The sequence below is a fragment of the Elgaria multicarinata genome, chromosome 4 (genome assembly GCF_023053635.1).
Source record: "Elgaria multicarinata webbii isolate HBS135686 ecotype San Diego chromosome 4, rElgMul1.1.pri, whole genome shotgun sequence".
Lineage (NCBI taxonomy): Eukaryota > Metazoa > Chordata > Lepidosauria > Squamata > Anguidae > Elgaria > Elgaria multicarinata.
The window spans coordinates 92,074,851-92,100,669 of NC_086174.1; the positions used below are offsets into that span (position 1 = coordinate 92,074,851).

At 42.2% G+C, this 25,819-nt stretch overlaps 1 protein-coding gene across 6 annotated transcripts in view; it reads left to right on the top strand.

Moving 5' to 3' along the window:
- FYN (FYN proto-oncogene, Src family tyrosine kinase) overlaps positions 1-25,819 on the top strand; it is a 139,796-nt gene that overhangs the window by 107,982 nt on the left and 5,995 nt on the right. For 4 of the 6 annotated variants that reach the window (XM_063124771.1, XM_063124772.1, XM_063124773.1 and 1 more), the window contains 4 exons: positions 7,805-7,969; positions 11,502-11,681; positions 16,376-16,452; positions 16,552-16,705. In XM_063124771.1, the coding sequence (XP_062980841.1) occupies positions 7,805-7,969; positions 11,502-11,681; positions 16,376-16,452; positions 16,552-16,705 (576 nt within the window). Of the gene's footprint in view, positions 1-7,804; positions 7,970-8,387; positions 8,544-11,501; positions 11,682-16,375; positions 16,453-16,551; positions 16,706-25,819 lie in introns of all 6 variants that reach the window. The other 2 variants (XM_063124774.1, XM_063124775.1) reach the window with 2 other exon arrangements.

A 25,819-nucleotide genomic window follows, 5' to 3' on the forward strand; every position in this document is an offset into this window, starting at 1 on the left:
TATTTATCTTAATACATATTAGTTAGGAAAGAAATGGTTTTTGAGAATCTTCCGAATGATAAGAACAAAGGCGTTGTTGTATTTTTTAAAAAGACAGAGTTGATTATTTCCAGAAAAATCTTTACACAACTACAAACTATCTTCCAGATATTCTGGGCTATGACTCCCTGCATGCCTGATCTTTGGTCATGCTGACCAGGGCTGATAGTATTTGATGTCCAAAAATCTAGAGGTGACCACATTGGGGAAGACTGATATAAGACCCTGGAAAAGACATTAGGAATGCCATTGACTAGGCAGGTCTTGCTAGCTATTCAGCATTTGGGGGGTTTGAAGATGTTCTGAAATGCTTTAGCTGAAAAGAATAGTTCTTATTTTCCTCTTAATGCAGTGCATTAATTTGTTTATATGTCCAGTATTTCAATTCAGAATTAAGTCTTCACACCCAGGAATTCATTTTGAGTGCCCCCAAATTCATCATCACCTTTGAATCAACATCGTAATTTAAATGTTAGAATCTGCCAAAACATGGAGGCATCGGAATGAGCCAGTTCGCACAATCACCGTAACTTAAATAAGCCGCAGTGGGTTGCAGTGTGTGCCAGGTGGCTTTTGAATAACCCTAAAACAGGTCATGAATTATGCGAAGGTCATTTTAGCCTTGCATAACTCAAACCTCACTGGGTTTGGATCACGTAACAAGCTGTGGTCACAGGTTCAATATTCAAAACGGCTATCTGTACGCGCCACAGCCCACTAAGCCAAGGTGGGCTGTTTGATTGTGCAAACCAGCCCATTATAAACATTTGGGGTGGGTGGTTTTTTTTTTCATGTCCTGAGAAGTTTAAACCTTTCATTGATTTCCTGCATAAGTCTCTCATGTTAATTTTAGGGGAAATAGCAAATTCTACTCTTTCTAAGAAAGCTATTTATGGGGATGCATTCAGCAGATGTAATTTTAAATGACAGCCACAATCTCTTGGATGTGGGTATATTGAGTATTGATACTTTTGGGATTTAAAGTCCTCTGTAGAATTAAGAAAACACTTAGGCTACACATATTTCCCTTAGCTGCCTTACATGGGCTAATAGCTCACTTAGCCTTTGAATTCTATGGGATTATTTGCAAGCTTCTTTTGACAAATATCTGTTCAAACCATGTTATGGAAATCTTCTTTCTAATGAAGAGCTGAGTAAATCATGAGCTCATTTGACAAAGGGCTTCAACAAACTGATAAAACCTCTGACATTTCCTTCATAGATTCTAAACTGAAATGCTTGGAATGAAAAGCACTGTTAAGCTGCAATCTTATGCACACTTACATGGGAGTAAGTCCCCTTTGAGCTCAATGGAGCTTAAGTCTGAGTAGACATGCATAGGATTCCACTGTTAGCCTTAGATAATCTTAAATCCTTCCAAATCTTTAAACATTTGCATTGAGAAGTTTTTTATGGTTATAACCCTAAGTTAGTCTAGAAATAGTGTAGGCCAGAATCTGACAGAAGATAGATTTGGATCTACTGGTAGATTTCCAGATAATGGTTGAGAAAAATATCCAACTTCGAATGCTTTAACAACAGTGAAAATAAAAAGTATTTCCCCACTCCTAAAATAGGCTGCTGAAATCAAGAAAGCTTGGAGGGAAACAAGTAGATTCGTGTATGAAAGGATTTGCATACAGTAAGCATCAGTTGCTGGGTAACATGGGTGGGAGGGTGCTGTTGCACCATGTCCTGCCTTGTTGGTCCCTACCCAATAGCTGGTTGGCCACTGTGTGACAGAGTGCTGGACTAGATGGACCCTTGGCCTGATCCAGCATGGCTCTTCTTATGTTCGTGTAAGCCCAACCCTCATATGCTCAGGCGCATCTTGTCCCCAGTTCTGTGTCTGCCTTCCTGAACCACTCTACCTGGCTCAGGTGGGTGGATCTCCGGGTTCAACTGAAAAATAAATACTAAAGTCTTCCCACCCCTGACCTAGACCATACAGGTGAGAGCAAGCCTAGTGAAAAGATCTTACTTTTCACATACATACCCATGCACGTACATGTGCATGGGAACACATGTACACTCTGGCACATACACAGACTGGAGTGTTTAATGTGGCCAAGACAGTGGCTCCTCTAAATCTTCCCTGGGTAAAGGAAGCTGTCCCTGAAGCTGTCCCTGAAGCTGCCGCCACCACCACTCTTTGGTTGTAGAGTCTACCTTCTACCTACCTTGAACTTTTCTACTAAGGTGTGGTCACAGCTGTCTTGAGTTTACCCTCTCCCCACCTCCTGCCTCTCACAGATCTTCAACCAGCCGTTGCCATAGAAAAGGAGGGATGAAAACAATTGCCACCATCCACTCCTGGCTCTATCTCACAGCACAGTGGCAGTGTCAAACCTGACAAGGTTTGTCAGCTGTATTCTGCCACTATGAGGAAGCCACAGGACTGTCATATCAGGCCCTCCCCCTTTCACTTTACCCTCATGTTTAGTGTAGCACATGCAGATTAGGTACAGCAGCCTTACTCAACCTGATGTCCTATAGATCCCCATCAACTCTGATCTTTGGCCATGTTGGCTGGGGCTGGAGAGTGGTAGTCCACAACTTCTGGTGGGTACAGGAATGCTGGTGTACAGTCTGTACAATTTCTCAGAGGGTTTCCACAAATACCATCCACATTCTTAGCTGAAATTACTTCTAATTGACTTCGACTCTAACCATACCATTCAATGTGCAAATGCTGACACTGACAGCCTTGGTTCTTACCTATTGCTTGCTACAGCTAACTTCTTGTGAAAGAAATCTAGTCCTGTGCAAGTCTTATAGGAAGATCGTACATATGAGACCTGCAGGGCACCCTAGAAATGCATACTTTATTTAAAATAAAATAGTTTACTAAATGTTATATTTTTGTGTGAACAGAAACACTCATAACTAGAAATACTTAGGATTGTAACTAATGTTGTCTATCTGCCAGCAGAATGGACACCACTGGTGGAACGGATTCCCCCTCTCCTCCCCCCATGCACACACATAGCCCACCCAAATCTGCTCTAGAAAGTTGGGGAACCCTTTCAGACAGTTTTAAGGATGTAGAGGGGGAGGAGAGGGAAGGGAAACCTTGTTCTATGAGTGGAAGTTGGCTGGCATGACCTTGGATGGAGCACTTTTTTCTCCTCTAGCACTTGCAATTGCAAGTGTGTTGGAATTATATACAAACAAATATTTTTAGCAATACAAACATCATCTTTATTAGGGGGTGGTGTTTAGAAATCCTTACATTCAAGAAAATTGTGGGAGTATGATTGGTATGAAATATTAATTTTATTTTCCTGCCACAAAGAAATATTGGATGCTTAAACATTTATAAAGTTAAGCAATTATTTTAAAATACATTTATTGAGGCTTTTTAAAGCTGATATTATTATTTTCAGCACATTATAGTTAAGATATAGGTTTGATTACAATGTACAACTATCGATAACCCATACTTTTCATTATACCACTATTTTGGAATAAGCAGAAATGCATCTGTTCAATTTGCTTAGTTCTTTTTTAAAATTAGCTTTTACACATTTTAGATTGTTGCACACACACAGGTGAGCGAAGTGCCTTCAGAAAATGTTCTATAAAACTTTTGTAAAGTTCTTATCTTAAAGATGTTTGTTATCTTTCAATAAACCTTCTTTATAATAAATGTATTTTAATATGCTTGTTCTAGAATATCATAACTGTAACACTACCTAAGATCATTCAATATTTAAAATGTTCCATAAACTATAGTATAAATTTATCGGTTTGGGATTAGTCCTGCATCTTTTTATTTCTGTTTGTAACATTACTTAATGTTTCTCTGTTGCTATATTCAAGAGATGTCTGTAAAACTCTTTTTGCTTGGCCTAAGGTTATGCTAACTAGAGTAGTTCGTAACATTTATGCTCCTGCTATTTTTAGCATTAATTAATACTGCATATGACTCTCCAGCATTGCTTCCCTGTTCTCCATTTTGCTGCTAAGGTCTATTTATTCTATTCACATGTAGCTTTTCATATGCTAATAATCTGCTTCTTCTTGTCTGCACTCTGCTGTTAGTGTAGTGGTCAAATTATCCATGGCAGCTTTTTGCAGCTAGCAGAAAAATCTACTGCTTCAAAGGCACTTCTGCATGGCTGTCAGTCTAGAGGTTTGGCTCAAATCAAGATGTGAACATGATATAGGGAGGAAAGATGCAGAGCAGTAAATAACCAGCACTGAACTGCAAGTGAAGGAAAGAAAGCCCTTCAGACTTAACAGTGGGCCTCTTGAGGGCATCTGAAGCAGAGGGAACCTTGAGTTGCACTGTGCAGGTGTACTTCTGGTGAATAAGAATGGGCGAATTCTCCACGTCCTGTTTGCGCTTTGCTTGCTGGACTCTCACCAGTTGCCCAACCTTGGCATCCATGCAAGGGTGAGCCACCAGATGGTCCATGGGCGCCCAGCAAGAGCTTGTGTCCTTATTTTTTGCCCATAAACCATGATTTGCACAAAATTCCAGCTTTGAATATTTACAGAAATCAGTTTGTGCAAAATTGCAGCCATAAATAGCACAGTTTTGCAGCTATTTACAGCTGCGATTTTGCACAAATCCTGATTTCCGTGAATATTCCCAGTTGTGATTTTGCACATTAGAATTTGCACAAATTTTAAAAAGAAGGAAAGTGTGTGCTTGCTTGACTTGATGCGCACCGAGTCGAGCCAGCTCAGGAATCCGCGAGCTGACAACTGGGGAGCCAAGCTGGCAAAACCTCACCGAGCTCCACCCTCAAACCAGATTCCTCTGACAGCTGTACTGGTGAACGGCCAGCATCTCCTTGTTTGGGTGGGGCCAAGGACAATATCAGCAAGCCATATCTTGCACTGTGCTATATGATCCACTCCCTGTCTCATTTGCCTTCAGCAGATGCCCACTGATAACAAAGAAAGGCTACCTTCCAGGCTGGTGATTTCTTAGTGGCAACCAGTTACTGCCATTTGCCCCACTGCACCAGCGACCATGGGATATGACTTTCAGCTTTCTTCCTCTCTACAGCTTCTAACTATATATACCTCTTCTCTCCCCATATTGTCACTCAGTCTTCCTGCCCCTGGCCTTTTTCTGTAAACACAAAAACAAAACAAAATAAGCTGCCTCAAACTATTTTCTTTTTTATATTTAATATGTTTTGGCCCCAACCTTTCTATTTAAATTTTGTTACATTTGTTTAATTTGCTACATTTATATCCCACCTTTCCTCCAAGGACCCAAGGTGACGTACATAATCCCCCTCCTCTCCATTTTATCTTCACAACAACCCTGTGAGGTAGGTTAGGCTGTGAGTCAGCAGCTGGCCCAAAGTAATCAGTGGGTTTCCATGGCCAAGTGGGGACTAGAACCTGTATCTCCTGAGCCTCAGTCCAACACTCTAGCCACTACTCCCCTGGTTCTCATTCTTATAGTTCATAAAGACATTCTTAGACAGTAAACAAAAATTTGGTGGCAAACCACTATGTTTACAAGCTAAATTTGCCTTTCTAAGGGTCATTAGTGGTTTGTTGTTGAATTTCAGCAGCAGAGCGGCATGTTGTTGTTTTTTGCTACCGCACTGCTGAAATGGCCACCCCTGCAGTAGATACTGCAATCCACTGAGTAGCTATTCTTTTAAGGAACTTAACCATGATTTTAAAATGGCCTCTGTCTGCCTTCTGAAGTATTAAAATCTGTCCAAAACTGTGATCATGTGATCAAAGGAAATCAAAAATATTTGTGAAGGAGTTACTTAGGAGGACATGTTTTACTTTTACACTGCTTCACGTTAGTCCCAGGTTTTAGACCCTGGGTTAAGTGAGAATCCTGGTTAGCTCTAACTGAAGTTAACACTGGTGTTTCCATGCTTAAATCCAATAGGAACAAATCATTCTCCAAAAGGGAGAAGCTGCAGTAGGGAGTGCACAACCCTACAGCTCACTTGCAATTGCTGAACCATGTTTAATGAAGTGGGAATATTTGTCTGCAACCACCCACTGGGGAGTTCTTCTTTGCTTTGCTCTCTATCGAAGTCATTCTTTTCACTCAATGAAGATATACTGGAAAGATCCATAGCAGGCTCTACTATGGGTAATGTTCAGTTGAACAAAGAGTTCAGGATTAGGGGTATGATGCTTCAAAAAGGACCCATTTTTGCCCTCATTTTCTTCTTATGTTAATTCCTTTCTTAAAATTAATTCACACATTTCAATGAAGGCACACAAAAAAGAAAGAAAGAAAGCAGCACGATACCACAAAGAAGCACCTGGAGGAGGTGCACTGGGGAATAACCTCATCCCATGTAATTTTTTAGCAAATATATCACTGGGTTTTATCAAGCAACCTCTTACTGCATATGGAACTACTCTGACCCAAATATGCAATGTATGACAGACAACCATTTGCTGTTTTTCCAAATGTATGCAAGTGTCACTTGATTTGCTTTGGAGAATCACTGAGACAAAGGAGACATGGCCTTCCTCTTATTAATGTGAACGAAGCTCTCTTCTGATAAGGGAATATTTTTGTTACTCTCTGAATAAAATTAAAAAATACTATGGAGAAAAAACATCAAGATCTCTCAGTACATGTGCAGTCAGGTCCTACAGTTGGATATAGAAGACCGGTGTTTATAAGCATGAGCCATTCTGCAGCCCACAGTGAGAAAGTCCTGGCTGTGGTGACCGTACTCATCTGTTGGATCATGGCTTGCCTGTCCTCTGGGAGAAGTGATATATATAAGCTCCATCAGATGAGCATTTTATTGCACACTTGTTAGTGGGCACTCACAGATTTTCATGGTTCCCTCTCACAACATCATCTGCCCCCCATGTGCCTCCTGCCCCTTCTAGCCTCCTTTCTGTGACAAAAAAACACCCCAGTAGGTCTGACTTATTTTTAAAGACAGAAGTTGCCGCTGTCTTCTGCTGTATGCAGGAGAAGCAGCGGGATCGAAACAGCCCACTGAATGGGTCACATGCAAGTTGTTTACTTCCTCTTTCAAAAGAGGAAGTAATGGGACAAATGCATGGGTGGAGAAGCTACAGTAAGCAAATGCTATTTTCCCATGTGATGGCTCTTCTCTCTCTCTCTCTCTCTCTCTCTCTCTCTCTCTCTCTCTCTCTCTCTCTCTCTCTCTCTTTATCTATCTATCTATCTATCTATCTATCTATCTATCTATCTAAATCATATACAGCTACTCCCAACTAGTCTAAAAATCAATGTGACTCTGACAATAATCCGTGGCAACATTAAAATAAGAACACATCCAACACTTATGGCATCTGTCCATGAATGCCCCGGGGAAGAAACTCTTGCAAATCTTCCTAGCTGTGCTGTACTTCTTTTTAATGCAAACCACAATATATAACTTAAAACAATTGTTTGAAATTCAGACTCACGTAAAGGCCATAAAATTAAATTGGGAAAATGAGAACCACTGGAATATTTTAAATGAATATATTGTATAATGTAATACCAACTACATATTCATACAAAATGTTGCAATAAGAAGCAGCAGCTGAGAAATGATTTATCAATGCATTATTCAAAACTAAGAACGGGATTAATAAATGTTGATACGGAGGTCTTGAGGTAGAGTTTCAAAAACAAATGTTTTAAGTGCGCAGTGTGTTTATCTTCAATCTCTTTTTGGATTGCTACTAACAGTTGATGTAACTTGTTTACTACCATGGTTTTTCTTGCTTGCTGTGTTTGTTTCATGTTTGTTACTCTTTTCTTTCCCCCTATGCTTCACTTCTGCTTCATCAGAGAGAGCTGCAGGTCTTTGTTGCCGCTTAGTAGTCCCTTGTCATAAAGGAATGCCAAGGCTTACTGATCTGTCTGTCAAAACCAAAGATGTCTGGGAAATTCCACGAGAATCACTACAGTTGATCAAGAGACTGGGAAATGGGCAGTTTGGGGAAGTATGGATGGGTATGCAGAGAAAACATTTTAATTTTTTTTAATGGCCTCCCCACCTTTTGGAGACAAGTATGAAAGATGGAATGTGGAATCAAAATGAGTTGTGACCAGCAGCAGCAAAGAGCAGATGTCTTCAAAGGATAATGTGCTCCTGGCATTGAAAACTTTTCATTCTAATTTTTAGAGGGGAGAAGGCAATATCATATGTTCCCCTGCCTCTAGTTGTCAGGTTTGACAAACTGCCTTCTGCTTAACTATCAAGCTTCACACATTCTAATCTGTTAGTTATGCAAAGGTTTGTCATGAGCCTGCTATCTAGAAATTAACTGAGCACGGGCACTGAAGGACAAAACCACCTTCCATCTTTCTCTGTGCATGAAATAACTATGTGAATTATAAGTATTTCTTTTATTAATTTCCTTTCCTGTAGAGAAAGCTGATGGTTTATGTTTTAACTTAACTATGGTTGCATCGAATCACACTCCACAAACTGTCGGATTGGCTAAGGATGCATGGGAAGTTGCACGCGGTACATTGTTTCTGGAAAAGAAGCTGGGTCAGGGCTGTTTTGCTGAAGTGTGGAGTGGTAAGGCAGCGAAAAACTTCTCTTTGGGCTGGATACGTAAAGCCATCATGAAGGAAGTCAAAATCAAAATCAGAAAGGCATTATGAAACACAGAAAAATAATCGTGTCACCAAGAGAAATAATGTTGTCACCTAAATCTACATTTTTGATATGATCCATTGATGGAGAGACTTAGGCCTTAGCTAGACCTAAGGTTTATCCCGGGATCGTCCCGGGGTCATCCCTGTTCATGTAAATGACACACAGAATATCCCGGGAGCAGGCAGGGACAACCCCAGGACGATCCCAGGATAAACCTTAGGTCTAGCTAAAGCTTTAGTATGTCAATTTGCTGTATAAGACTGCTTACAACAGACCTAGTTTACATGACATGGTATGGCTTGTCATGAGTTATTTAACCTACGACGAGAGCAGCACCTTGTGGGTGCCCCTTTATATATCCAACCCCCAGCTCTGGATATCAGGCAGTGCAAACCCAGTCAGGGTGGGTTATGCAAGGGTTAAACTATCCTCACATTACCCATGGTCACTGGGTTCAGATGACATGACAACCCCTATGGGGGGGGGGATATGCAAAATGAACACACACCTCGGCCTCACTGTGGGCTTTCGTGTCATGCAAACTGGTCTACTAAGTGTTTCACAGTGTCACAAATAGTTGCAAGAGTATTATTGCAACATTGGAGGAAGATATAAAATGCATATGTTTTGCATTTGGGTGAAGACAGTCCTGCATGGCAGTTCCTAAGTTCCATCATTTTTTAACCAGTCAAAGAAATGGAATCCACTTTCAGGATATGCAAATTTGGGCTATCTCACTTCACAGTAGTTTCTACTGAGGTCTTTTGGACAACGTAATTAGCCTGTAATTTGGGGTATCCAAAACCTGCCCCTACACCAGAATTACTAGGTGAAGGTAGCATTGGTCAGGTTTAGCTCCCAGGGGTTGTTCTCAAGTTCACCCCTTTACTTTTGCCCATACAAGTGAATGGCTTTCACATGTCTATGAGGAAACCAATGCACTAGAAGAGGGAAAATGCTACCTTCATCCTTGATTGTGAGTGGTCTGGTGAAATATATAGGGCCTCCTTCTACACATCTACACATACATATATAACTAAAACATGCCTTTTGCTAGTTACAGTTAAGTAGCTAACAGTGCAATCTTATGCCTGTATACTCAGAAGTAAGTCCCATTGACTTCAGTGAGACTTACTCCCAAGTAAGCATGTTTAGGATTGCAGCTTTAGCAAACTTCTTGTAGCACTATCAGTTATTCAGCATATATGAGAACAAATTAACTATGTGCTTTCACATTGACAACATAGGCTCAGTTCAGACAACACGCTTGTCAACATAGTGTGAAAACTCCACTCAACGGTTGAGTTTTTAAGAGTCACTCCCCACCCAACATGTTCTAACTCCACCATTGTGTGACTCTGGGCTACCATGGAGTTGGGTAAAATCCATCACAATGTTTGATTGACAGCTCCTCTGTCCTCTTTCCTCCCCCGATCCTCCCGATGGTATCCCATCAACCATTGCTGGGGAAAAAATCCCGCAGCTCTCCTAGAGCAGCACTCACTTCCTTTGCCACTTTTGGCAGGGAACTCTGTAGCCCATCACACAACATGCCCTACAATGGTTGTGCGGTAACCCTCCTCTGCACAGCGTGAATATTCTGTAGGGTGTGTTTTCCAAAAAGACTCCACCGTTGCATGGAGTTTTCCCACCAGACAACACATTTCTCAATGGTGGTGTAAAAGCTCCACTGTGGAGTTCTAAAACGACCATGGGGGGGGGGGGGTTGTCCACCTTAAAAATAAGTCTTTTCATTTCAGAACACTACAAAACAAAATCTAGGGATAGTGATTAAGTAAAACAGCCTTTGGGTTGAAAACAGATCAAACATCAGAAGAAATTAGTTTGAACTGATGTATGGCATTACATTGCTTGCAGTTTCTGGTTCAATGCAGAACTAATTTGGACAAAACACCATGAATTCCTTTTCTCTGTGTTTTAATTTTTTTAAAAAATAAAGAATACATTTGGTTTGCTGTTTTGGCCAGTGCTGTACATACTCTGCCATTAGGAAATACGTTTTCTACTGACTTCCTTCAAGTAAATGAAACTAAGTTTAGCACTGAAATATTAATTAGCACAATTTAATCCAATAAATTCTGATTTGTGCAAAGTGCTGAGAAATCCAAGCGTCTTTTAGTAACAGAGACAGGTAAATGTGCTCTAAGGAGCTCATTGCTATGTCTTAGCCATGCAATAACTCTATGAAGTAAATTAGGCTAAGATACAGTGGCTTGTCCTTGGTTATTCAATGAGCTTGATAACTGAAGATTTAAAGCTAGCTTCCTGTATCTCTACTCATCCCTTTAGCTCAGGGGTGTCGAACCTCTTTATGCCCAAGAGCCGAATAACGTTTCAGAGAAGTAATAACAATTCAGAGAAGCTCTCAAGGACCGCATTCTAGCCATGGGTGGGGCTGAAATCAAAAGGGGTGGGACCAAATAAAATGGGGCGGGGCAAAATACCAGCATATTTTTGCTGAAAGCTCTTACTGCCAGAAACTAAGCTTTAGAAGAGGCATGTCAACCTTTAGAATGGGGAAAAGAATATGAAACCCAGGGAACCACCAAAGATTAGTGGTTGGGGAAAGGCCTTCTGGAGAACCCTAGAGGGCCAGATTGAGACTCCAGGTGAGCCAAATTTGGCCCCTGGGCCTGAGGTTCTGCATCCATGCTCTAGCTACTACACTGGATGGCTCTGGACTGAATTAACAGGGTAACTGAAATTCCGCAGCTTCATTAGCATACACTGCCTGTTAAATGTCACAATTATTTTTACTGCTCCTGTTCTTTAATATTTACAATAATGCAAGTGGGGTTCTGTGAGCTCTTCAGGCATGGGATGTTTCCGTTGACAGTATTTGTGGATTTTTTGTAGGTACTTGGAATGGGAATACTAAAGTGGCAATAAAAACACTGAAGCCTGGTACAATGTCCCCAGAATCATTCCTGGAGGAAGCTCAGATCATGAAAAAGCTAAAGCATGACAAACTAGTCCAGCTTTATGCTGTGGTGTCTGAAGAACCTATTTACATTGTCACGGAGTACATGAGTAAAGGTAGGTTAAGAATTGCTCCTTCATTAATAACATGTCTAAACTGCTTGTAGATGTGACAGAAATACTCATTTGTAGAGAGAAGTGCTCATTAGATTGTTTAATGCACATTTATTGCACCAGTAACCATTTGTTAACCCATTATGTTTAAAGCCTAGTTAAATAGGCTAGTGTTCCCACACTTGGTTCTGTACAGCATTTTAAGAATGGACCATACTCAAGACTGCTTAATACAGATTTCTTATACTTTTATCTAGAGCCCTGAATTTCCATGGCAAACTTTTATTCACACAATTGAGTTTAATTTTTCTCCCTCCTTCAAAATACTAGAACCCAGGGTCATCCCATGACACTGTTTGGTGGGAGATTCAAGACAAATAAAAGGAAGTACTTCTTCACACAGCGCATAGTTAAATTATGGTATTCACTACCAAATTAGTGATGGCCACTAATTTGGATGGCTTTAAAAGGGGGTTGGATAAATTCCTGGAAGAGAAGGCTATCAATGGCTACCGGCCCTGATGGTTATGTGCTACCTCCAGTATCCGAGGCAGTAAGCCTGTGTGCACCAGTTGCTAGGGATCATGGGTGGGAGGGTGCTGTTGCACCATGTCCTGCTTTGTTGGTCCCTGCTTGACAGCTGTTTAGCCACTGTGTGAACAGAGTGCTGGGCTAGATGGACCCTCGGTCTGATCCAGCATCAGGGCACTTCTTATGTTCTTATAATGCATCTTTTTAGATCCTTCAAATGTGTTTTGGCATGGGAAACACTGACTCTAAGACCCTGTTCAGAAACCATGCTAAGCCATGGTTAGGCTACGTACTCTTTTGTAGTAAATGGTTAGTGAGCCTGTTTAAACCATGGTTAGGAATGGTTCACAAGACACGCTAAGTCGTGATTCACATGACATGCTAAGCCATAATATTTAACTCAAAATGCTTAACCATGGTGGCTTAGCGCATTGTCTGAACAGGGTCTAAATGTACTTTACCAATTATGAATATAGGACAAGTCTGAACTCAACATTGGTGATTTCTGTTGAATATTTATTTGTTCATTAAACTTGTGTGTGTTCCCAATCCTATCTTGAGCCATCTGATAAGTTTGTTTTAGATTTCTTACCATCTCTATCTGTGGGTTAACACCTGTTTCAATATATTATTATCTCATTTTATCCACAAGTCTACTGTTTGACTTAATTTCCCCACATTTTATCCTCATAACCCTGTGAGGTAGCTCAGGTATCTTGCTGGTTCAAGGTCTCCCAATGAGCTTCATGGCTGAGTGGGGATTTGAACCTGAGACTCTCCAGGTTCTCATTAGACATGAACCAGTATGCCACACTGAAAAATAATGTCTTGCCCAAAGCCTATTCCCTCCAAATAAATTTCATGCCTTGGAGAGAATTTGAAGGTGTGTCTGCTGTGCCCAAACCCAGTGTACCCTTCTCATAAAGTAGCAAGCTCTACTATTTCAGAACACTGTCTTGTGATTGCTGCCGGACGGTGTTATTCTGTACTAGCCCCTGGGCAACTGAAGGAGGATTTGACCCACATGTTTCTGCACTGGTAATTACTTTGCTGTAAGAAGTAGCAGGTGAACAACCCTGAAGCAATATTACTGCCTTTGGAAAATGTAGTTATATTTGCTTTGATTCATTGTACTACATGAACATACCCTACATGCATTGTTTGCATATTGAATTTGTTGATTATTCCCTGTTTAACTTCTAAATAAATTTAAAGTAAAGAAAACAGCCTTTGATTAATTAGACAGTCTAGAGTTGCCATTTGCTTTATCTCAGGATTGGATATTTCTGGGATGACAAGATGAATTGTGATAGAATAAAATATTAGTTCATAACAATCACATAGTGGTCAACAAGTATTGGTAACAATATCCTGGAATTGCCTGTTTGGGTGAACAACAATTGATGGTTCAGTATAACGTCTTGAATCATAACATTTCAGTATCCCTGTTCATAGGAACCCTTAGAGAGCAACATGTCCATATTAATTTAATCAGCTTTAATTAAATCATGTACTTACCCAAGGAATTGAAAGAATAGCATCCCCCACAAGACAATGCAGCATAAAATAAATTATGCAGATACACCCAGGATAAACTCACAGCATTATTTTCTTGGATGGAATTCTGTTGTTTCACAAAAAAATATTCTGGCACCAGAGCATTAAAATTCCCTCTGCCTTCATGCCCCTGTTATTTTTGCTACTCAATGAGGGGCCGCTCATAATTTTATTGCACAGCAACACCCTAGTTCTTTTAAAACCTTTTATAAATTATTTGTATGCATATGTTTCTGTGAGTGAAAATCTAGCAAACAATGAATTATATTTTACTTTACTATTTTAAACTGTTGGAAGGGAAAGATGGATTGGTTATGTTTTTTAATTGTGTTTCTACATGGTTGTCAGATTGTTTTCTTCGTCCCTTGTCAGACTGCTTGGAGCATTTCATAGCAACCATTTTATGGAGTACATCTGCTTTTGTTTGTTGGTTTAGGACAAAACCCATTTTAAGAAGTATTTTGGGAGTTCTATATATTCTATATATTACACTTGTTCTTGAAGACATAGCTGATTCTGTTAGTTATAGCTCAGAGCATGTAAGAAAAGCGAGACTTTGCGTTGCGCCCAAATATACAGGTAACAATCCCCCATCATCATCAAATATTCAAGAGAATATATTGGGGAGGAGGGAATTCTCTCCTTCTGCTTTCTTGAGTGAATCTTTTCCTCAGCTGGCAGGACTACTGATTTTATCCTCTTTGTTGGAAGAGCTTTCTCCCTCCCCATCCTCCTTTTCATAGCCAGTCTTCAGTCTATACTAGGCTCTTCTACCTATCTTGACATTTTTATATATTACTGCATCTTATGCTCCCTTAAATGGAAAGGATTATTGATTTCCACTTCCTAAGACAATTAGATCCCAGCTCCAAATATTTGCTGAGCTCAAGTATTACCGTGTGATCCAACCACTTCCTCTGTCAGGGAATGCTTAACTAAGCATTCTGAACTGACCTTTGAAATACATTATCTGCACGGGAGGTCAGTGCAAAATATTCTTAGGGTGATGGGAAGAACTCCTTTTAATGGTTTAGCCACGCTGGAGCACTGTCATTTACCTTTTTAAAAAAAATCTGCAAAGTGATTGATCCATCTTATTAAAGATTGTTCTTTGTTTGTGTTTCTCCTAATTTTACACAGACTGAAACTGAGTTGTAAAGTCAGACTATCACATTGGATGAGTTCAGACAACACATTTCTCAACGGTGGTTTTAGAACTCCACTGGGGAGTTTTTACACCACAGTTGAGAAATGTGTTGTTTGAAGTAAAAACTCCACCTCACGGTTTTTGTGAACTACCAAGGGAGCTTCAGCTATTGGCAATAAAATTTTTATTGGCATAAAAATGCAATAAATAAATAAAATAAAATAAAACACTCCACCCTGAATATTCACGCTGTGCAGAGAAGAGTTCCTGCACAACTGCTGTGTTGCGTGTTATCTGGAGGGCTCCATGGAGTTTCTTGCTGCATTGAGTGGAGTTTCCCCACTGGCTACAGAGTTCCCTGGCTAGAGCAACCAAAGGAGGAAGTGCCGCTCTGGGAAAGATGCCCGGATTGTTTTTTCACAGCAGTGGCTGATGGGATAGCATCGGGAGGACTGGGAGAGGAGAGAGGGCAGAGGAACTGTCAATCAAATACCGCGTTGAGTTTTACTCTACTCCACGGGAGCCCACAATGATGGAATTGGAACATGTTGTGTGGCGACTATCTTCTAAAAATTCCACTGTTGAATGGAGTTTTCACACTGTGTGGAGAAAAGTATTGTGTGAACTGAGCCATTGTTTCAGTGATATTTTGCTTCAGCTGTGGTATTTTGGATCAGCCTTGTGTTGAGTATTTATCGACGCTGAGTTTATTCACTCATCTATCTCCCTCTCTCCTCCCTCAGTCCTCCCGCTACTATCCCATCAGCCATTGCTGCTGAAAATCTATCCTGCCAGCTGGACTAGAGTGACAGCTACCGCTTTGACCACTCTTGCTTTGCGACTCTGTGGCTGATGAAATAATCAACAGTGGCTGAGGAAATAATCAACGGCCCTCCACATAACACAATAACCAGTGATGGTTCAAATCATAGAATCATAGAATAGCAGAGTTGGAAGGAGCCTACAAGGCCATCAAGTCCAACCCCCTGCTCAATGCAGGAATCCACCCTAAAGCATCCCTGACAGATGGTTGTCCAGCTGCCTCTTGAATGCCTCTAGTGTGGGAGAGCCCAACTACACAAAGCATTGGTTATTTTCTTTGGTTATTTCAGCCAAATAACCAACTATTGGTAAAACAAAAAACAAAACAAAAAACTCCCACCATACAACACGATAACCCATGGTGTGGGTTAAATAACCAATCATCAGCTATTTAAACCACCATTGGTTATCATGTTTCTGAACCCAGTCTATGTCTTTCCTGAACTGTGTAATTTGGAGTGGGGGGAGATTTATCTGTGACCTTTCAGTCAAAGTTTTAAAGTTGTATGTCACTTTGGAAGCAAGAAACTTCCAAATATTTAATAAATATTTATTAATTAAATAACATTGCTGTTCTGTATGTTGTTCAACATAAAGAAGCAGCAAAATGCTTTAAAATCTTTTTTGTGTTGCACTGCAGGAAGCTTGCTAGATTTCCTAAAGGATGGTGAAGGAAGAGCCTTGAAATTACCAAACTTAGTAGACATGGCAGCACAGGTAAAAAATAAATTTAATATGTAATTAATTCAATATATTCATGTCATGGATCTGTGTTATTTATTAAGTAGAGTACATTGTGTATTTTAAATCCAACAGGTCGCTGCAGGAATGGCGTACATTGAGCGCATGAATTATATACACAGAGACCTGCGTTCTGCAAATATCCTGGTGGGAAATGGTCTAATATGCAAGATCGCTGATTTTGGATTAGCAAGATTAATTGAAGATAATGAATACACAGCCAGGCAAGGTAGTATCAGTCTATAGCTTTTGAAAATGACTGACTGATAAACGTTCCAAATCTGCCATGATGATTTTCATTGATGATTTTCTCCATACTAAGTCATTGGTTTAAACAGAATCTGAATCAGTATTTGATTTATGTACAGAGAGGCAATTGCAACTGTTTTTTAGTTCCAGTATAGAAAAGGTATGTGTCATTGTTTGATCTCTCTGCCAGTTTGGACCAGAAGTCTTCAAAATACATTTCAAAACAAACTGTAAACCCATCAACATAAGGTGGTTAATCCATTCAGTTCTTTCTTTTCATGCTACTTAAACTGTGTGACTTCGATTTTTGTGAAATTAGAACTCAGCTCTTGTTAGTTAGTTTGTTTATTTGTGTGTGTGTTTGTTTTAGATATTTCCATGTCATCCTTCAGCGGAATAATTCCATGTGTGATTCACAACAATATATAAAGAATCATAAAATAAACACAATAAAGAAAAGAACCCAGATCACAATACAAGCCAGCAGTTTAAAAGGATTTGATTTAAAACCAGCAATTTAAAAGGATTTAAAACCTCAAAAATTAAAAAGCGCAGAACAAAAGTATTCCATCTGGCACCAAAAAGATAACAGACTGAGTGCCAAGCAACCATTCCTAACGGAGGAGTTCTGTAAAAGGGGCTTCAACACAGAAAATACCCCTTTCCCACCTTAGCTCAGATGGCGGAGGATCCATCTGGAAGAGGGTTTCTGCCTATGAACTCAGCCTTGAAAAAGGCAGAAGGAATCATCAAAAAAAGGAAACCTTTTTTTGCCTGGAACCTTATAGATATTAATAGACCAAATGTGCTAATAGTGGCTTAAACAGAAGTAACATTGGGCTCATCTACACCAAGCAGGATATTGCACTATAAAAGCGTTATGAAAGCAGTATATAAAAGTCAGGAGCCACACAAGCAGGTTATAGTGGTATGAAAGCAGTATATGGCATTTGTCAATGGGCTCCAACAGTTGTCAGTGCACTTCAATGCCACTATAAAGCAGTAGTGTGGCTCCTACCTCTTATATACCGCTTTCATAACGCTTTCACAGTGCAATATCCTGCTTGGGTGTAGATTAGGCCAAAGTTGTGCTTTCCACATATAAATGCAGAGTTTAAAAAGGTATTGATTATAATTCAGAGAATTCAGTAATACACATGCAAAAAAACTAGATTCTTCTTCGTGGTCTCTATGCATCACACATATGGGCTTTGCGCCTGCGCAGAGACCAGACCGGAACCTACTATAGCTGAGTGGAACGTTTTTGGCGGGAACCCCTCCCCCCATGCTACCGCGCATGTCCATGGGGTTCCCGCCCTTACCTCAGTTCTTCGTCGTCCGCCATCGTGCATAGACCATAGAACCAACCTCTTAGCGTTTGTGTCTTAAAAATCTCTCTTTTACTCTAATTCTTTCTCTTCTTTTCTCGCTTCGGCGTTTTTTCTTCTCCTTTATCTATCCTATATAAAAAAAAAAAAAAAAAAAATAATAGTTTTTGTAGTTTAGATTTTCCTCAGCGACTTCGTCGCTTGAGGCCTGTATGGCACTAAAAGCACCGTTTAGAAAGTGCGTAAAGTGCGGGGCTAAGCTCCCTCCATCGGACGGACACTCCCTTTGCATATTGTGCTTAGGTGAAGGGCACGTTGTCGAGACCTGCCATCATTGTATGGCCTTTACAAAACAGACCAGGAAACATCGAGCAGACCGACTCCGCTCGGTTCTTTGGGAGAAGGCTCTCAAGGCCGCTGAGGCCCCGACAATGGAGAAGACTGCGGCTCATAAGTCCGTGACTCATAAGACGGCACTTACTAAGACCGCACCGGTCAAATCATCAGACCAAAGCACTGAAGTGCAGACCAGAGCTCATAGGGCTGAGATACCCCTCACGCCTGGTCGGTCATTCTTGAGTTCAAAGGCTAAAAAGGACTCTAAAAAAGCCAGAACTCCAATTCCTTCTTCTGAGACTGAGAAGAAGAAGAAAAAGAAGAGAAAGAGGGATGCGGAGAGAACCTCCTTAGCATCGCCTCCTCCAGTAGAGCCGGTCAGGAGTCAATCTACTCCTCCCGCTGCTCCCACTGCCTCGGTATCGAAACCGCCCTCGGTATCTGCCGCCTCGATGTCGAGACCACCCTCGGTATCGAGACCACATTCGTTACCAGCGGTACCGACTCGTCCGCCTAGCCTCTCAGAAGGCGAACTGAGGGATTCGATGTCGGCAGCGTCTTCTCACCAGCCCCCTCGACCGCGAGAACTTCCATTGTTGCCATCTCCAAGGCTAACACCACGCCGTGATTGGGAGGCAACCTCTCGCTACTCTGAACCTCAGGCGAGGGGTGACGAATACCAATGGGAGGGATACCGCCCCCAAAGGTATTTTCAGGAACAACAGTATCCGCGGGAGGATTACTATGCTCTTCCCCCGCCTACAACTAGGGTGTGTCGCTTTCCTTTGCCTCCATCACCAGCGCCTCAAAGATCATCGGTATCGACGCCTCGACAACAACCGTCGGCGTCGACTGTGGCGATTCCTGCGGTATCGACGGATGATTTACATTTAGTCACCGTATCATCACCCGAGGAACATTATCCTTCGGACTCGGAATCGGGTGTGTCGGCCGCTCCTTCTTTTCCGTCACCGGAGGATGAGGTCCAAGATAGAGACCCTTCCTCCCCATCAGACGACATGGTTAGGTTCTCGGACCATATTTTGCGAATGTCTAGAGCATTGGGGATAGAGACCCAGGAAGCTAATGAGGCTGTGGTAGATCGTATCTACGATGTGTTCCAGACTACCGCGAACCAGAGGATAGCGATACCTCTCCCTCACGCGCTAAAGCAGGCAGCGCAGTTGACTTGGAAGACACCGACGTCGACGCAGGCAACATCAAAACGCCTAGAGACTCTGTATAAAGTGCAGGAAGAGGGTGCACAATTTTTAGTTCAGCACCCTAAACCGAACTCAATAGTGGTTGAGTCAGCACAGGGCCAGTCCCAGAAAGCACATTCTGCTCCAGTGGATAGAGAGGGGAGAAAGCTAGACATGACGGGCAGAAGAGTCTATTCGTCATCCTCCTTGGGCATCAGGGCATCAGCCTATGAAGCAACTATGGCCCGTTATCAACTTTTTCTTTGGGAGAAGATTGGTAATCTGTGTGATCACCTCCCAGAGGATAAAAGAGAGGTGGCAAGAGTTCTTCAAAATGAAGCAACGGGTATAGCACGGCAGCAGTTGTCCACCGCTCGACACCAGGTGGACTGCCACTCAAAATCGATGATGGGGGCCATATCGTTAAGAAGGCATGCCTGGCTTAGATCCTCAAATCTAACCAACGAGACTAAGGCCAGGATAGAAAATATGCCGTTTGATGGAGAAGGTCTATTTAACAGCAAGACCGATGACACGCTGGACTCCATCTATAAAGCTCGGACGACTGCTAAAAAGATGGGGTTTACTTTTCCCTCGCAACCTCAATACCGTTCTAGAAAATGGAGACCTCCGATGCAGCAGCAACAGCATCGGCCCCAATACCAGCCGCAACCTCGGCAGCAACAACAACAGCTGCAGAGGAAGAGGCCTTACCAGGGCAGATACCAACATGACAAGAGGCAACCCGACTTCAGCAAGAAACAGCGGGTTTGACTCCTTAGATCCAGATCCACTCCCTTTTGCGAACCGCTTAGCACCCCAGTACCATCAATGGGAGTCAATTACAACAGACTCCTGGGTGCTCACTATCATCAACTCGGGCTATGCCATCGAGCTCGATGCCCTCCCTCCTTTTTCCGGCGTGAAAGTAACGACTCCATCCCCTCCTCTGCTGCTCGAGGTACAGACCTTACTATCGAAGGGAGCCATCTCTCCCGTACCGGCAGAGGAACTCAATCAGGGATTTTTCTCTCGTTACTTCACGGTCCCGAAGAAAGATGGAGGTCTTCGACCGATCATGGACTTAAGACAACTGAACAAGTTCATCACCCCGAGGAAGTTCCGTATGACAACGGTTACTTCAATTCTGCAGCTTCTACAGAAAGGAGTGTGGTTTGCAGTGGTGGATCTGAAGGATGCGTACTTCCACATTTCCATCAGGAAGTCGCATCAAGCTTACCTTCGGTTTTCGATCGGAGCGTCCCAGTACCAGTTCACCGTTCTTCCGTTCGGATTGGCCACGGCGCCGAGGGTCTTCACGAAGGTTATGGCGGTGGTATGCGCCCACCTAAGGCAGAAAGGCATTTACGTGTATCCGTACCTGGACGATTGGCTTCTCGTAGCGGACAGCAGCGAGGCGCTCCAGTCGGATATACTAACCACCCTCAACCTGTTGGACTCGTTGGGGCTGTGGGTCAACCACGAAAAGTCCATTTTGACTCCACAGCAGAGATTGGACTTCATAGGGGTAACTCTATCCTCTCGAGACGGGAGGGCATACTTACCGTCAACCAGGGCGAACACCTTACAGCAGTTAGCCATCGATACCGAGAGCCGCCGAAAGGTTTCGGCATGGACAATTCAGAGACTGTTAGGATTGATGGCAGCTACTACGGCAGTCATAAAATTTGCAAGACTCAGAATGAGGATATTGCAGGCCTGGTTTTTGAGGACTTTCGATCTCAGGCACAATGCTCGACGGACTTACCTTTCGATACCGAAGCAAGTCAGGGCATCGCTGAAATGGTGGTTCTCGATGTCGACTCTTCTCGAAGGCGTTCCATTCCAACAAGACGCGCCTTCGGTAACGATCACGACGGATGCATCTTTAGAAGGATGGGGAGCCCATTGCAGCTCTTTAACCTCTCAGGGTCGTTGGCCTCGATCACAGAGAGAACAGCACATCAATCACCTCGAACTCATGGCTGTAGAAAATGCAATAAGAGCATTTGCACAGTTGATCGAGGGCAAGAATGTCTTGATCGCGACGGACAATACTACCGTGGTGGCATACATCAACAGGCAGGGTGGAACAAGATCACACCCTCTGAACCGGTCTGCACTCAGGATATGGAACTGGTGCATAAAGAGAAGGACTTACCTGACGGCGATCCATGTAGCCGGCAAGGACAACGTTATTGCGGACTCCCTCAGCAGGTCCTTCCATGTCGACCACGAGTGGGAACTCGACGCCGAGGTGCGGGAAAGCCTTTTTCGGTACTGGGGCCACCCTGCTGTCGATGTCTTCGCTACCGAAGACAACACAGTTTGCGCCAAGTATTGCAGCAGGGCAGGAAGAGGAGATCAATCTTTAGGAGACGCTTTCACCAGGACTTGGAGAGGAAATCTCCTGTACATGTTTCCTCCCTTCCCACTACTGACAAGGGTGATAGCCAAGATTCAGATGCTAGAACTTTGACTGTGGATCACATTATATTGGCAGCGCTAAAGCCTTCCACTAGGAAAACTTATGCAGCAAAGTGGCAAAGATTTCGGAACTTTGCTTCAGTACAAGATCAAACACCAGAATCTTGCCATTTGCCCTTCATCCTTAATTATTTATTGACACTTTTCCAGCAGGGACTTAAGCTCGCATCCATCAGGGTTCACCTTGCTGCGATTACATCTTTTCACCGGGGTGTGGATGGTTTTACACCTTTTACCCATCCAACAACCAAGAAATTTCTGAAAGGTCTGAAGAACACGATACCGACTGTGAAGACTATCGTGCCGCCTTGGAGCCTGTCAGTTGTGCTGCAAGCATTGACACGCAAGCCCTTCGAGCCCATGGCTTCGACAGACCTTAGGCTGCTTACTTTAAAGACTGTCTTTTTAGTAGCCATCACATCAGCAAGACGTGCAAGTGAGCTTAAAGCTCTTAGGATAGATGTTCCATACACTATCTTTCATAAGGACAAGGTTGTGCTACGCACAGACCCAGCCTTCTTGCCAAAGGTAGTGTCTACTTTTCATCTGTCCCAGCATATTTCTTTACCTGCTTTCTTTCCTAATCCAACTACACCTCTTGAGTCTTCTTTGCATACTCTGGATGTAAGAAGGGCTCTTGCTTTTTACAAAGACAGGACAGAGACATTTAGAAAGACAAAGCAACTGTTTATTTGTTATGGTGAGCCTTCTAAGGGACTCCCTGTCTCCTGCCAACGACTGTCACGCTGGATAGTGGAGACAATAGAATTGGCCTACTCTATTGCTAAATTAGAGTTAGTGAAACCTGTAACAGCTCATTCCACCAGAGCTGTTTCAACGTCGGTGGCTTTCACCAGAGGTGTTCCACTGACTGAAGTCTGTAGAGCCGCAACGTGGTCCACTCCATCCACGTTTGTCAAGCACTACAGTTTGGACACCCGTGCGAGGCAGGACTGCTCATTTGGGAGGACAGTGCTTTCAGAGATCTTCAGATGATGCACCAACCCACCTCCAAAGGTATGTCAGCTCGCTATTCGCCCATATGTGTGATGCATAGAGACCACGAAGAAGAAATGCAGGTTGCTTACCTGTAACTGTAGTTCTTCGAGTGGTCATCTATGCATTCACACAACCCACCCACCATCCCCACTTGGTGGTGTGAGACTTATAAATGACACACTGTTTTTGTGGAATGTACTTTACTTTATTTACACTCATGTTTATGGGGGCACAATGTCGGACTCCTGTAAACTGAGGTAAGGGCGGGAACCCCATGGACATGCGCGGTAGCATGGGGGGAGGGGTTCCCGCCAAAAACGTTCCACTCAGCTATAGTAGGTTCCGGTCTGGTCTCTGCGCAGGCGCAAAGCCCATATGTGTGAATGCATAGATGACCACTCGAAGAACTACAGTTACAGGTAAGCAACCTGCATTTCTTCTGTATATAATAGGAAATCCAAAAGCAGTACATTCTAAAATTATTCCGAGCAACCAGTTATATAGACACATTGGCAATAGTTGGCGATTTTTGTAGGTTTTTCAATATATGTTGTAGAGACTGGATTTAAAGCTGTGGAAATTATAGTCATTTGACTGAAACACACACTTTTATGTTTAAAATAATTATTTTAAGCAAGCTTTTAAGTAGTTTTTAGCTGGAGTCTTGATTAGATTCCCCTGGGGCTGCTGATGGCATAGTAACAGTATGAAGCAGTGGCTGTTTTTTTCCCCATGACCCCATCGTATAGAATTCCCATAGGGATGCAGCTGGGGGACTGCGTTGTTTATCTAGCCAGCTACTGTTCTTGAAAAGTCTCTGGCACACAGGAGCAGAAGACGGGCTGGGAAAGCCTGAAACCCTTGCTTTTGGAGACGGGCAGTGCTCTCACCCCAGTGAAGAGTTGAAGGTTGGCTTTGAAAAGAAACACTGAGGTTTCTTTTTCCTTGCCACTTGATATTTTGTGAAGTTAACATTAATTGGGCTGACTTCCTCCCTTCTCCCTTCTCCAAAAGCTCTGTCTTGAATCCCTAAAGAAATTGCTAAAGGAAACAGATGGTGTTAAGATACTCCTCACCAGTAGTTCTATAGGACATGCTATTATTGAGCCTGTTTTTTCACTGTTTTTCTAACGTTTACACAAAGAGCAAAATAGAGATATAAAGTTTCCTTATTTCCTACAAATCATGAGCAAGCAACAGATGGACATGCATTGACAAATTGCTGTTTCCTGCATTCTCTCTCCACGTTTGCCTTTCTTCTTCTTCTTCTTCTTCTTCTTCTTCTTCTTCTTCTTCTTCTTCTTCTTCTTCTTATTATTATTATTATTTATTTATTTCATTTCTGTACTGCCCAATAGTCAAAGCTCTCTGGACGGTTTACAACAATTCAATCCCTTCCCCAGCATCATACAACAATATTGTGAGTTTGTGTGGTGTCATCACTAGGAATGAGTCAGGTTACTTCACACACACACCGAAAGAAAACAGACCGTGGATGAACACGTGAATGGCTAATTCACCTGCATAAATGGGGAAATTGAAGACTTTTATCTGTGAGAATATTTGGAGGTTTTGGAGTTGTCAGTGAAAGCAGGAAAACGCAGAGGAAGAAAGCAGCATTTCTAGGGGGGATTAACTGAAACTGGGGAGATCTTTCTGGGGATCTGCTGCATGTTTTAGGAGCCTGTTTGTTGCCGTTGGCTCTGCTTGCATATTTGTAGATAAAGCAAACATTATAAAGACACCATAAATCTCTAGAAATTAAACTCTGTAGCACTACCCTAGGAATTCCTCTCTGGTTGGAGAAGTAGGGAGTACATAACAATATAATTTAAGAGCTATTACCAAAAGGAGACTATTAAATCTTAGAAATAAATGAATAAATAAATCAAAATGCAACAATGCATCATTTTCTGTGTTTATTTTTTTCTGTTTTAAGCTGTGTACGGATTGTCATTTCTCTGAAAAAATAGAAGCAATTCCCACCTCCACCCAGATCTAGCCCAAATGCAGCACTAATAACTGTATAATGTAATGGAGGAGAGCATTACATCTGGCTGTGGGTGGAAAAACCTCTTTGCTCTGAGTGGGTTGAGAAAATGGGGGAATAGGTAAATATTTCTTAATAAGATAAAGTCTAATGAAGTAGAAAAAGTTATACAAGTGCTTGCTAATGCTATTTTCCTTCTAAGTGTCCTAGTATAGCTAGGGAAGACATGATTTTTTTGAGTCGTGATATGCCCCGAGCAATTAAAGCTGAAGCCCAGGGAGCACGCAGCACAAAGGAGCTGCCTGTCAAGATTTTGTATAATTCTCTATATACTTTTATATCCTTAACCCTTTGGTTGAAGCCAAAACTGTAATTGCTAAACTAATTGGATCCAATGGAACCAATGGAGTTGGATCCAATGGAACAGAAGCTACTGGCATAACAGATTTCCCCTCACCCCTGTAAGCCCAAATCTACTTGAGGGTTGGGGAACCCTCAAGAATAGATACAGCGGGGAGGAAAGGGGAAGTCCACTTGTACAAGGTTAGATTCCCACAGATACACAAAACATCTAACATGAAACATATGCTTTTAATTGCACTTTTCGTCTCTTAATGGTCCTCTCTAAATAGCCTCAGTGTTACATGCACATTAGATGCTTTTACTGTTGACATTTCTTTATGCTTCACCCAGCCCACTGAAATGAAGGGAAAACAGAGCTGTGGGAGAAGTTTCCAGAGGCAAGGAGTTAT